Source organism: Boleophthalmus pectinirostris, unplaced genomic scaffold (genome assembly GCF_026225935.1).
Source record: "Boleophthalmus pectinirostris isolate CB_2022bp ecotype Guang Dong unplaced genomic scaffold, ASM2622593v1 HiC_scaffold_4, whole genome shotgun sequence".
Classification (NCBI taxonomy): Eukaryota; Metazoa; Chordata; class Actinopteri; order Gobiiformes; family Gobiidae; genus Boleophthalmus; species Boleophthalmus pectinirostris.
The window spans coordinates 34,676,224-34,688,834 of NW_026571353.1; the positions used below are offsets into that span (position 1 = coordinate 34,676,224).

Sequence of the window (12,611 nt, forward strand, 5' to 3'; positions counted from 1 at the left end):
ATTTAGCTTATTCAACTTATTTAATTTATTCAACTCATTTAGCTTATTCAACTAATTCAGCTTATTATAATATAATAATATCATAATAAAACTCTTCCCCGTCAGTGGGTGTCCAGTATTTGTCATCTTGGCTATTTTCTCGTGCGCAGAGCTCTGCATAAGCGTTTTTTCTGTAGCGATTCTGTTATACATCGCATCTTGGAAAAAAAAGACTGAAATATTTTAAAGGACTCGCCTGGGCAACATCCAGATTTCAGGGCAATTTTGGTTCATAATCGAGTATAAAGCCCGGATAGTTTGTTCGGATATCGCAGGACTCCACACAGACGCATTCTCACCTTCGTAAGTTTCACTCTCTGAGACCTAAACCTCAAAAAGTGTATTCCTACATGTGTGAAATACCCCTGGACTTTATGAACTCTGGCTGAATGAACTCTACTTCCCTTGCTATTATCATTTTCTATTCTTAAATGCACTTTTTTTGTTGTTGTATTATATTGTATTGTTTCTATATGATATGTTGTGTTTATGTTCCCTCATGCCAACATGTAACTGCTGACGACACACAGCCATGTTTGTTATATCAAGTTTATGCACCCAGTTGTGTGTAATAAAAAAAAAAGGAAGTTTCACTCTTTGAAAGTCCGTCGCTATCGCTGTTTTCCACTTTATAATCAACTTCATCATCACTTTGAAATCAATAAAAGTCACTTTCTCTAAACTTATCCATAAAATACATCCGCTCCTCATTATTTCTAAAACTGTGCGCCGCAGCGTCGCGATCTTTCCATTGCACGTGTTTCCTGTTGTGTTTTTTCCGGAAGCTACCATCGTCACTACTTCGATTAACTTCAGAAAAAATCTGCGAAAACATATCCTTGAATCCTATTGGTCAGTCTAGTGTGGGTTGTAGTGGCCCCGACCTATCGCAGCCTCTGTTTAAATGTGAAAAACCGAGCCATTTCTAAAGGTCGTCAAATCACGTCTTTAGTGATACAGCGGAGGTGTCAAAAGTCGTCATTAAGGGAACAGGGGGGTCGTCAAATGTCGTCTTCATGGGAGAAAGAGTTAAGCCATGTTCGAATGCTGTTGCCTCCTCAAAAACAGACCTGGAGTTGTAGTTTTGTTTCATTCACACATGTTTGACTAATGTTTTTTTATTGATCTGTCTACATCTCCAGACGCTCTGTTCCAACTTGTGGTGTCATGAAGCGGATGTTAACAGCTTCTTTTTAACTTTTGTTTAGTAGAGACTGGAAATTTCAGGGCTGAAGTTATCCAAATGATTCTAGTGAAGGTGTGCAGAGTTTAAAAACACAACACTGACATTACGAGGGGCTTTCAGCTTGAGAGAAGAACTCAGCTTAAATATGCAGGATTTGTGTGTTAAACTGTGTATGAAAAAAAAAACAAAAAACCCCAACTCCAGGTCTGTTATTAATGAGGAAACAACATTATAACATACCGTATTTTTTGGACGATAAGTAGCACTGTTTTTCATGGTTTGGGTGTTTCCTATGACTTATATATTAAAACTTTCACACTGAAGCTGTGAGAGGCTCTAGTCTTGTGTGTCAGTATCTGCTGCTCCTGTTCCTCCTGTATCACTGTCACTTCACTCTACTGTGCATGTCTCCTGCAGAAAGAGCCTCTGTCCTTTTCTGTATCGTGTCAGTCGATCGCACCATTACTTCTGTACCACTGAAACTTAAAATTTGAAGGGATAGTTTGGATTTTTTGACATGAATCTGTATGGCATCCCCGTGAGCAGTGTCGTGCATCCACACTGACTTACGCCCGACAGCGTCCGGTGAGCCGAGATACTGGCCGTTTTTGGTGCTGACGAAAGTAGTCCGGCAAGTTGGCTGGGGACTGTATAATAAACCGTTTTTCTTCTCAAAACAATCTGTGTTCAAAAGAGTGATATGTTTGCATGACAAAACCATCGTCGCCTAAAAAGTCAGACCTCACCTGGCGGCAGCGCCCAGTGGTACGAACGGAGAGAAAATAGCGCCAAGCGATTATGAGGTCTGACTTTTTAGGCGACGATGGTTTTGTGATGCAAATGTATCACTCTTCTGAACAGAAATTGTTTTGAGAAGAAAAACGCTTTATTTTACTGTCCCCAGCCAACTTGCCGGACAACTTTCGTCAGCACCGAAAACGGCCAGTATCTCGGTTCACCGGACGCTTTCGGGGGTAAGTCAGTGTTGATGCACGACACTGCTCACGGGGATGACATACTGATTCATGTCAAAAAATCCGAACTATCCCTTTAAACAAACTTATAAGGACGACAGACCGTCCTGTCGGGATTCAGAAAGGCCGGAATAATTCTACCTGGAACTGATGCTGAGTCTGATGACAGCGACACAGAAGACGAAGCGGTGCTCTGTTTGCCTCCGGAGGTCGCGGAGTTGCTCATAAATGAAAACTGCAATTACAGTTCTCGTATTATCAACTATGCTAAAGGTGAACTGAGTAACTTTTGTGGTAGAGGTGATCGCTTCACCATCAACACTCATCTTGTGATGTCATGTGGTAATACAGGAAGTGCTTCACTGTGTTTACGCCGTCACTAGAATCACTCGGATGATCTCAGACCTGGAATTCACAATCTCTACTGAACTAAAGGTAAAAAGGAGCTGCAAACTTGAAAACTGCAGGGTTCCCACTCTTTTTCACTAACAAAATTTCAAAACGTTTTCATCACTTTTTCATGACAGGATGGAGAATTGAATGGATTTAGTGATTTGGAGTGAGATGGAGAGTTTGTTAAACTTGTTCTGTTCTGTTGTTTATGTTATAGTTTATCTGAAGAACTGTTCATATGTGACATTAACAGTCTGTTGTTCTCTGTTCTATTGTTTTTATTATGGTGCGACTTATACTCCGGAGCGACTTATAAAGTAGATCAGAAAATATCGTAACATGAGCCCTTTGACTAAAGTGACTCCAGTATGGACCACTTGTGCCTCTGTAGTCTCTCTGTAGTATAAACCCGTGTGGAAAGGTTAATCTGTCCTAGTCTCGGTCCTGCTCTTACCTTGTACTTGCCCTGGTCACATCCACACAGCGTGCTCTCCATGGTGTAGCTGCGCTGGACGCCGATCTCCCTCCACACCACCACTCGAGCCGTGGACTCTTTGGAGCGCTCCACCACAAAACTGCAGCTGCTCATGCTGAAGGCCGGAGCGATCTGAGACAGGATCTTGGGGAGGGCCTGGAAATGCAAACGCAAACCAATCAGCTCAGAAATATAATAGAAAAACAGAAACACAGTGTTGCTATAAATGAACAAAACAAAAGAAGCTAAATATTTAAACAACACTTGGGGAGGGAATAAGATTTGGCAAGAAAAAAATGCCACAAGATTAATAATAAAAATGTATTTATTTAAAACATGGAGCGCAGATTACATCGACTGTCAAGAGAAAAGATGTGACAGGAAAATGAATGGGTTAAGCGCTGGTAAGTTATATTTTGAGACGGCGTAGCTGTAGTTTAAAAGAGTGGAGCTATAATGACCGCAAAAATAAATAAATAATTAAATAAATAAAAATAATGAGGCCAAAAATTTCAATTACAATTCTTGAGCGAAAAAGAAACTAACAAAGCAAGGTTACAGAAGAATGTAGAAATGAAACAAAACACAACTACTGATATGTTTTTGAGGAACTAAACCAGGTCTAAACCAGAACTAAACCAGAACTAAAATCAGGACTAAAACCAGGTCTAAACCAGGACTAAAATCAGGACTAAAACCAGGTCTAAACCAGGACTAAAAGGATTAAACCAGAACTAAAATCAGGACTAAAACCAGGTCTAAACCAGAACTAAAACCAGGAATAAAACCAGGTCTAAACCAGGTCTAAACCAGAACTAAAATCAGGACTAAAACCAGGTCTAAACCAGGACTAAAATCAGGACTAAAACCAGGTCTAAACCAGGACTAAAAGGATTAAACCAGAACTAAAACCAGGAATAAAACCAGGTCTAAACCAGGTCTAAACCAGAACTAAAATCAGGACTAAAACCAGGTCTAAACCAGGACTAAAATCAGGACTAAAACCAGGTCTAAACCAGGACTAAAAGGATTAAACCAGAACTAAAACCAGGAATAAAACCAGGTCTAAACCAGGACTAAAATCAGGACTAAAACCAGGTCTAAACCAGGACTAAAAGGATTAAACCAGAACTAAAACCAGGAATAAAACCAGGTCTAAACCAGAACTAAAACCAGGAATAAAACCAGGTCTAAACCAGGTGTAAACCAGAACTAAAATCAGGACTAAAACCAGGTCTAAACCAGGACTAAAATCAGGACTAAAACCAGGTCTAAACCAGGACTAAACGGATTAAACCAGAACTAAAACCAGGAATAAAACCAGGTCTAAACCAGGTCTAAACCAGAACTAAACCAGAACTAAAATCAGGACTAAAACCAGGTCTAAACCAGGACTAAAAGGATTAAACCAGAACTAAAACCAGGTCTAAGTCAGGTCTAAATCAGGGCTAAAATCAGGACTAAAACCAGGTCTAAACCAGGTATAAACCAGGTATAAACCAGGACTAAACCAGGACTAAACCAGAACTAAAACCAGGTCTAAACCAGGACTAAACCAGAACTAAAAGCAGGACTAAAATCAGGACTAAAGCAGAACTAAAACCAGGACTAAACCAGGTCTAAACCAGGACTAAACCAGAACTAAAACCAGGACTAAACCAGAACTAAAACCAGAACTAAAACCAGGATTTAGAAAGGACTAAACCATCATGCCACACGGGTTAATTTGAAAACCCCTAATATAGAACATTTATGTATTACTTTCAATAATGTTAAATCCCTATATATCTGTTTTTATTGTTCATAAGGCAAAAAAAATAAAAATAATAACTTGACTTCACACTGTAAAAAGGACAAAAATATGAACTGCTAAACTAACAGAAGAACTGCAGGCATTTCAGAACATATTTGTAGACGTCTAAACTATAGCTTTTACATTTCGCTCTTTGAAATATTCTAATTAATTGCGATTAAGCTTGCAGTTCTATTACCTCTCAAAAGTTCTGTCGCCTGAAGCTATACTATTTTAACTAGGCGCCTGTGCTTTCTCTTCTGATTTTTTTTAACTCTGAAATAAAACTGTGACCTTCGTGGAGTGGTACGAGATACAAATGAGTAAAATCCAATTCCAATGAAGCCTCAAATTCAAGGTAAGTTACAAAAATACCGCAAAAAAGGACATGTTTTCGACGTGTCAGAAGATTGTGAATAAGGCAAATTATAGAGGAAGATTAGATAGACAGCCTCTCTCTGGCGTGTAATTACAGCTATGCAACCAAAATACAACTAGTGAAGTGAATTTTAATTGGCGACCGAGGAAGCCATTTCAAATATTTTAATGAATCCAGGACTGACGTGTTCACCAGAGTCTTAATTAGCGGCTTTGATGACATTTTTTAAATAATATCGACCTCGCTGATGGAGGATAGGAGGTGGAAGATAAGAGGAAAGCAGACCCTGTGTAATGGAGAGGTTTGATAAAGCGTTTTTTAATTGCGCTGACTTAATAGGGAGCGGGGCGGTGTTTATACAACTTATTTTAATTTAGTTTTAAGTATACTTTACGGTCCTCTGCATTTGACCCATCCATCAATGCTGTTAAAGTTAAACCTGTCAGGAGCAGTGTGGACCCATCACCAGATCCTCAGTTGGTCTTGGTCAGGACCGTAGACTGTTTATATAAATGGACATAGATAACTCACGAGTAGGGATGTAACAGTAACTGAAATATCGTGATATCGTATCGTCAGAGTTCTCACAATAATATCGTGTACCATCACGATATATCGGATTACAGGTCTCTTTGCTTAAATTAAGAGATATGGTAGTCGGGCTGGCGCCACCTAGTGCCTCCGCTCGACTAAGTCAGGAATAGGAATACAATAGACGGTTCGCAAAAACCCCGGAAGTCCAAGTTCGGGCACCAGCCAATCAGCAAAGAGTGATATATTCAGTGTTGTTAACGATTCCCGAGATCGAGGATTTAAAGCCGGAACAAAGAGAATGTTTGGTGAATTTCATCAAGGGGAAAGACGTTATTGCCCTTCTTCCTATGGGATTTGGGAAAAGCTTAATATACCAGTATACCAGCCTAATTAGTGGCGCACATTACATACATCACGGCCAAATAGCAGCAATTGGTTAAATGATAAAAAGTATCCTCCTACCGTTGAGCAAGTGAAATGATGATGAAAGATGCAGATGAAAACTAGCCTCTAAAATAATTATTGACCAAACTATGATGAAACATATTAGAGGACATGTTGAGCGTTAGAAGACTGCGAGTAGGATGAGCATGAGAGCTACAGCTCGAGGAGACTGTGAGGTAATCCACTGTTACGGGTCACGGCATGGCTCCGCCTCACCTGGTGCTCCCCGTTTGTTTCACCGCTTGTGCCTTCCATATTTGCATGTCCTGTGTGGTACCTGTCACCTGATTGGTGGGGTGTGGTCCCTTCTCTGTTGGGCTGGCTTCGATGTTCATCGTGCCGTGGTTGGAGGATTGATGTCCTGTTCCTCCAATCCCCTTCCTGATCCGTCAACCTCTATCCAATAAAAGTCCGGTGCGCCTGTTCCTCCTGGCGGCTAGATTTCAGTATCAGCTCACCACACTCCGTGATTGACGTGTCTCTTGTTGGCTCCTGTTTGCCAAGATTGACTTGTGTATTTGTGACACTAGAAATTGTTATTGGTTGTTATCGCTTTTGTAACTGACTCAGCCCTTGGGCATTTGTATTTTTATTTATTTAGCCTTATCTATTTAGAATACTGTTTAGCTGTATTGAGAATCCTGATTTATTAATTTTATGTAAAACCTTCATTTTTTGTGTTATTGTTAGAGGTGTAACGATCTCCAAGTCTCACGATACGATATTGTCAAGGTATGAACCTCACGGTACAATATTTATTGCAATATTGTGGGAAAACTCACGATATAGTGAGGAGGCTCACAATTATGTAACAATATCCAAATCTCTCGATACGATATTTTCACGATATACATCTCACGGTACAATATTTATTGCAATATTTTGTGGAGGTTAACAAAATTGTTAATATGTGACTTTTTCCTCTTAAAATGCCTTGACAAGACTTAATCCAAAGAACTAAGACTTAAAAGTGCTTAGAACTGTTATTTCTTCTTGTAGTCTGCACTGAAATGGAGCAAAGGATCATGGTCTATGTAGTTCCCTCTGTCTTTTTTTTAGCTATTGCTGCACCATAACTCTTAATTTAACCAAAGACACTTGTAATTCAATATAATGTGATGGTCCACGATATTATTATGAGAACTCTGACGATAAGATATCACGTTATTTGGGTTATTGTTACATCCCTAGTTATTGTACTTACTTTATAAAAGCCACTTACTTTACTTTACATCACATCTTGTTTGTGTTACTTGGTTTGTGACACCTGCAGACGCACCACATTTGGACAAACTGTGCTGTCAGTCAAAGGGACTTCCTCTGACAATAATATAAAGTCCATCTCTACATTCAAACTGCACCTTAAACTGTGAATGAAGGAAAACCAAGTCTGTGAACACTTTTAAACGAGCCTTTTATTGTTCGGCGTTATGCTTGTGTAACTGTTTTGTATTTTGTATTTGTTCTCTGCATCATCTGTCTATAGGGACAACAGATGGAAATTTGCTTTTCTGCTATAATCTCATATTTATATTTATATTTACACTGCAGTTACAGATGTTCATTAATATGCACTGTATAAATCAAATAAATGAAGGTGTTTGGAGCTCACCCTGTACGCGATGTCCTCCTGTAGATCACTGGACGTAGCGCTGATGTTGGACTGCCACACGGTCTCCTTCACACTGCAGCCGTACATAAAAACATTCTTCTTCCTCGAATGGCCGTGATAGTCACAAAAGACCTGAACACAAAAGAAGGACATGACAGAGAAATAGATTTGCAGAAAGCACACAAGGTCGGGTTAAAATGTAAAGTTGAAATGTGGGAGCAGATCTGTACACTGTAAGGTTTCTTGGGTTCAAGTTGCATCGTAAGTCTCTTTTAAAGGTCCCATATTACACAAAATGGAAAAATCTTGTGACCTTTAAGCCTTGTTACAATGTTCTTGTACCTGCAGTTGTGTTTTCTTTCTTTCACACATGTTTGAGTAGCTCTTTATTAAAAGTCTGCCTACATCTGTAAAGCTCAGATGCTTTTATTTTTTTGTTCAGTAGAGATTGGCAGCTCTAGGGCTGAAGTCATCCAAATGATTCCAGTGAAGGTGTACAGAGTTTAAAAACACAATGGGGCACTTGTATTACCACATGACATTACAAGGTGCTGGAGTGTTTTCAGTTTGGGAGAAGAACTCAGACTAAATAAGCAGAGTTTGTGTGTTCAACATGTGGGAATGAAACAAAACACAACTCCAGGTCTGTTTGTGATGAAGAAACTACATTATGACAGAGCTCACATGTAATATAGACCCTTTAAAGATGACATAAGTAACTTTCCTGTCAGCCGCTTGTCACCATGGAGACATGTTTGGCTGGAAAGTTCCACAGTATGACATAAAACTTTTCTACAAGATGACATGCAGGTCAGATCTGTGGAGAGGTGAGCCTACTGACAGTCTTACCGTAATTTCCGGACTATTGAGCGCACCTGAATATAAGACGCATCAACAAAATTTTAAACTTGTACATATATAGGCCGCACCTGAATACATAAGCCGCAAGTGTCCACGTCTTCAAGAACGTTTTCATGTTCAGGCCGTCTGCTTTTATCGCCTCTGAAAGCTTTTGTCGTCTTTTTGCATTGAGTCGGTTCATCATGCCGCCGCCAACGTCTCACATTCGACTCAGTGACGCCGAGCTCACGTGCAGCAGCTCTGTTTCCTTCTTCCACAGTCACATCAATCGCTGTTAACTTAAAAGCTGCATCATTTGCATTTCTTCGCGTGTTTTCCATGAGGAGGGTGTGTGTATGAAGCGCAAAATAACTGTTCAAAACACAGTCAAACGAGCATCTTCCTTGGTGCATCACCCCTGCGCATGTCTCCTGCAGAAAGAGTCTCTGTTCTGTCTGTATCATGTCAGTGTCTCGTAGGATTTCAGCAGATTTCAGACTCTCTCGGGAGCGGGGTTAGTTGTATCAATCAGGTATAAGTGGATGTCCGGCTACTGAAGTTTGAGACGTTTCTTTCTTGTCATTAGTGCTCCCACCTGCATTTAACGCATCCGGGCAAGAAGTATCGCACTCACTAATGTTCATTTAGCATCATAACTTTTTTCTACACTCAGGCTGCGTGTATCTGCTGTGTTGTCAAACCGTAGACCGTATATATGAATGGACAATGTGCCAAACAAATAATCTGTCCATATATTCACCGTATCGTTGTATAAACCGCAGAGTTCAAAGTGTGAGAAAAAAGTAGCATCTTATAGTCCGGAAATTACGGTACTTTACTATGGTATTTATCGTGGAATTGGATAAATGCAAGTAAAAGTGTAATGTCATAGTGTAGAACAATCTCCATGGAGACAAGAAGGCAATGGACACCCTGTTAGAAAAGTTACATATTGTGTCTTTAAATCGTGTGTAGCTATTGTGATGCATATTATGGCAAACACCTATATTAAAAGGAGATTTTTTTTAGGGCCTAGATCACAATTTCAGCTTTTTAAAAGCCAAGAGAATTACAGAGAGCAGATAAGGTCGGGTTAAATATGTTCTCAGGATAAAATGTTAAGTGAGGTGGCAGATCAGAACACCCGGGCTTATTTGATTAGATGTAGCAGTTCATCAGACAAACCTTTTCATTGGAGAAGTGAAATAAGGCTTGTGTTCCTCGGATACAGATAATGATTCAGGGAAAAAAATGCTTTGCTTTACTTTGATTTGCTCAGGGCTCAGAGCTCTGTGGTAACTAATGACCACAATACCTAGAATTGTATTAAAATCTGTTTCTGTTATTAAACATTTTGCAGGATTTGAAGTTTAAAATGTGTTTTTTTTTGGTACTGAAACCACATTTAAAAAGTAAAATTCTGCATCATGGACTACTAAATGGTCACAATTTTATACAGCGCTTTTCCACCTTCAAGATTCAAAGCTCTTTACATCAAGGAACCGCTCATTCATTCACACACAGTCACACACCAGTGTACACAGACAAGGGGGCCAGGGAGGTTAAGTGTCTTGCCCAAGGACACAATGACAGCATTTATCTGTGGGAGCTGGATCCAAACAATCTACCAATGTCTATGTCGAGAGGGGGGATTCGAACCAGCAATATATTCAGATCCTTCGGAGGATAAACAGGGTCAGTCAATATGAAATAAGGAGTTTTCAAGGAATCTCCCCTATGAGCCATCTCAGATTTGGCTGAAAAAAAATTCCAAAAAAATTCTAAAATTACCAAATGAAAGAATCAAAAAATTTACCTCAATCCCTTCAGTCGTTCCTGAGTCGCCCGTTGAAATTTTGGAGCTATGCCCACTTTTTCGGAAGCCTTAATTTATAAGCATTTTTGAGAGACCATAACTTCATACAAAATTGAGCTAGGAAGCTAAACATTTGTATTATTGTAGATTCTTGGTCATAGATTCTGAATCTGTCGTCAAATATTGGGTATCTTTATTAAGGGGAGCACTGTGGGACCCCAAACTCTCACATTTGGTTGCTGCTCAATTTTTTTTGAGGTCCAAGATCTATTTACTCCAAGCAGATATTTACAAATTAACTGTTGAACCTGAATATTTGAGAGAATGATTATTTCTGACAACAACCTCACACTTTTCTGAGTTTTCATGTGGACGGTGTAGAGCCCCAAATATGGGACGTGGGCACAGTTAGAAATTGATCAAGTTTTTACCAGAGAAACTTTGGCATATTCTGATTAGTTTAAAGTAATAAAAACATCTACTATTAACTTCCTTCATTTCAAACTGAATTTTTGAGAATGAGCTCTCACAGGTCATTTCTGGAGGAGCTTAGGTACTTTTCCACCTGCTAGAAATGTGTGAGGAATCCCTCAGTCGTCCAGGTAGAATCCATGAAGAGAAAATTCAGTTTGTCGACTGGACAAAAGTTAGTTTGGTTGAAGACGTTTCGCAGCTCATCCAAGCTGCTTCTTCAGTTCTGGTCAGACGCTGGTGGACACTTCCTTATATCTGCAGGGAGGAGTTAACTACACTGAAACTAACACACCTACTTGTTTACAGTTTCTGTTTGTTAGTTCGGCCTGTTGACCTGTACAGGGTGTGGGGTCTAATTAGCAGAACAATTCATGGCCATAATGGGGCTTCCACACCTCTGGACCTGACCTGGCTACACCTGTTGTTCTATTGTTTGTTTTAATTTAGGTTTGAGGATGGAGTTGTAAACAGGAGATAAATGGTGTCTGAAGCCTCCATTTCTGTTTAGAGAAGGATCCTCTTTCTTAACAAAATTTTTCTCACCTGCTAGAAAAATGTAATTATGTTTAATAGACTTAAACACTAATTGCTTGTTATAAGGGAAGACAGTTGGAGATTATTTGAGGTACATTGCTTGTGATGGTTTTGGAGGCACAGTAAAACGCAGCTGATAGCAATTAAATATTGACTGCACTCCAGATGTTTGAGTGGACTCGATTACCGTTTTTGGCTGTATATTTCGCTACTTGCAGTTTGTAAACTGCAAAATATGATTTTCTTTTTGAGGGCATTTGTGTTCAGTCTTCTCAGTCGTCTTTATAAGTTTGTTTAAATTTTAAGTTTTCAGTGGTTCAGAAGTAATGTTGCGATCGACTGACACGATACAGACAGGACAGAGGCTCTTTCTGCAGGAGACATGTGCAGTAGAGCCAAGTGACAGTGGGAGCAGCAGATACTGACACACAAGACTAGAGCCTCTCACAGCTTTCAGTGTGAACATTTTTAATATATAAGTCACACCAGAGTATAAGTCACAGGAAACACCCAAACCATGAAAAAATTGTGACTTATAATCCGAAAAATACGGTAAATGTTTTGCATATCTCCAAAACAACATTCACCATTTTATCCATAATATCATTAGGATAATAGTCTAAACAGTGCATATGGTCGCTCCTTGTGGGAAACATATACAGAAAATAGCTGCGCACTCCTCCGATGCACTGCCTGGTTAAAACCTCCCAAACAATAAAGCCTATAGTCCCATTATAGACTGTAGAGCCCTACTGAGACCGCCGCTGATGAGAACTGCATTATGCCTAAAACTACTGGGGAGGTATTGATCGCTGTTTAGTGTAGTGTAGCCAAACAGAGTGAAGAGGCCATAAACCGTGCAAGGAAAAGCTGTGTAATCGCTCGTACCATTGGCGCCCTCTGTATGTGAGCCAGGTACTGCAGCAGGCTCTTGGTGTGGTAGATGGTGGGGTGGAGGTCGGGGTTGGGGTTTTGCCACTGGCGGTTCAGATCTTCTCCACTCAAAGAACAGCGGTGGCTAAAACAGAAAATACAAGCAGAATGAAGAAGGGACTATTAGCTTAAAGGTGTAATATGTAACTTTTCGGTTGGTGGTTTGTCACCTTCCTGATTCTATGG

General features: G+C 39.8%; 1 protein-coding gene across 3 annotated transcripts in view; it reads right to left on the reverse strand.

Annotated features, from left to right (window-relative positions):
* Positions 1-12,611, reverse strand: part of agtpbp1 (ATP/GTP binding carboxypeptidase 1) — a 125,021-nt gene that overhangs the window by 34,296 nt on the left and 78,114 nt on the right. For all 3 annotated transcript variants that reach the window (XM_055161334.1, XM_055161333.1, XM_055161332.1), the window contains 3 exons: positions 12,381-12,510; positions 7,829-7,960; positions 3,047-3,223 (listed from right to left, as the gene is read on the reverse strand). In XM_055161334.1, the coding sequence (XP_055017309.1) occupies positions 3,047-3,223; positions 7,829-7,960; positions 12,381-12,510 (439 nt within the window). The remainder of the gene's footprint in view (positions 1-3,046; positions 3,224-7,828; positions 7,961-12,380; positions 12,511-12,611) is intronic.